Consider the following 991-nt stretch of genomic DNA (forward strand, 5'->3'; position numbering starts at 1 on the left):
CAACAGGTGTCTCCCAAGCCATTCTGACTGCAGCAGGGCCTTCTGTCAAAGCAGAATTAGACAACGGTAAACATCAAGACCAGAAGTATCTATTTACAAAAAACTCTGAAGATGTTTGGGGCTAATGTCTCTGTTTTTCACTTTTTGTTTTCAGTGGGCATTCCCGCAGGATTGATGTGCACTACAGGACCCGGATTGCTTGGATGTAGAGAAATAGTTCATGCTGATTTTCAAGGCGACCCTCAATTGACTCGCAAGAACTGCAAGAAGATACTGTTGCAGTGTGACAGCAAAGGATTCAGCTCAGTGGCCTTCCCAGCCATTAATACTGGTTTGTAATTAATCATGTTTGTGTGCTTATAAATCATCGTACGACCCCAATTCCAATGAATAATGGTAGTTTCATTAAAAAAAATGTATACTATTCAATCATAATAACAAGCATAAACTGAGCAAATTCAATTAGCTGCCCAAATTAAAGAAATTAGCAAATGAAAACCCAACCTGTCATTGCAATCAAATAAATGGATATACATACCATATTTATCCTAGTATAATATGAAAAATAAAATCCATAAAATCATCCATAAAGTTAGGGGTTAGTGCTATACTTGGAAAAATATTTTTGTTCATGTATTTTAACTGAAATACTGGCTTCATTCACAAAATGCCTGAGTCTGGAAATGAGACCACGTCGCAAAAAACGGTTGAAACAAGATTACCTCTGACACTCCTTCATGCCTCCGAGCCAGATAGTAACAGATCCAAGCAGGTAACATGATGTGAAAAAAAAAAGAAAAAAAGACATTCCTGCAGCTAAGTAATGATAACGAACTAATGATATTAATGTGCGACAGGGCCGCTTCTGGGACAACAACAAACACATGGTCGGCTGTAATGGCTGCCGTCTACTGGTGTTCTGTAAAAGTTGGTCTACCTGAACAAAATTTCCCCACCAGAGGGGGCGCAAGCGAGACACAGAGAATGAGAT

At 39.0% G+C, this 991-nt stretch overlaps 1 protein-coding gene across 1 annotated transcript in view; it reads left to right on the forward strand.

The window, feature by feature from the left end:
• The window catches only part of LOC106532298 (poly [ADP-ribose] polymerase 14), a gene marked incomplete in the record, with an annotated part of 20296 nt that overhangs the window by 13564 nt on the left and 5741 nt on the right, over positions 1–991 (forward strand). The window contains 2 exon segments of the mRNA XM_014028325.1: positions 7–66; positions 155–331. Of these exon segments, the coding sequence (XP_013883779.1) occupies positions 7–66; positions 155–331 (237 nt within the window).

This window comes from Austrofundulus limnaeus, unplaced genomic scaffold (assembly GCF_001266775.1).
Source record: "Austrofundulus limnaeus strain Quisiro unplaced genomic scaffold, Austrofundulus_limnaeus-1.0 Scaffold746, whole genome shotgun sequence".
NCBI lineage: Eukaryota > Metazoa > Chordata > Actinopteri > Cyprinodontiformes > Rivulidae > Austrofundulus > Austrofundulus limnaeus.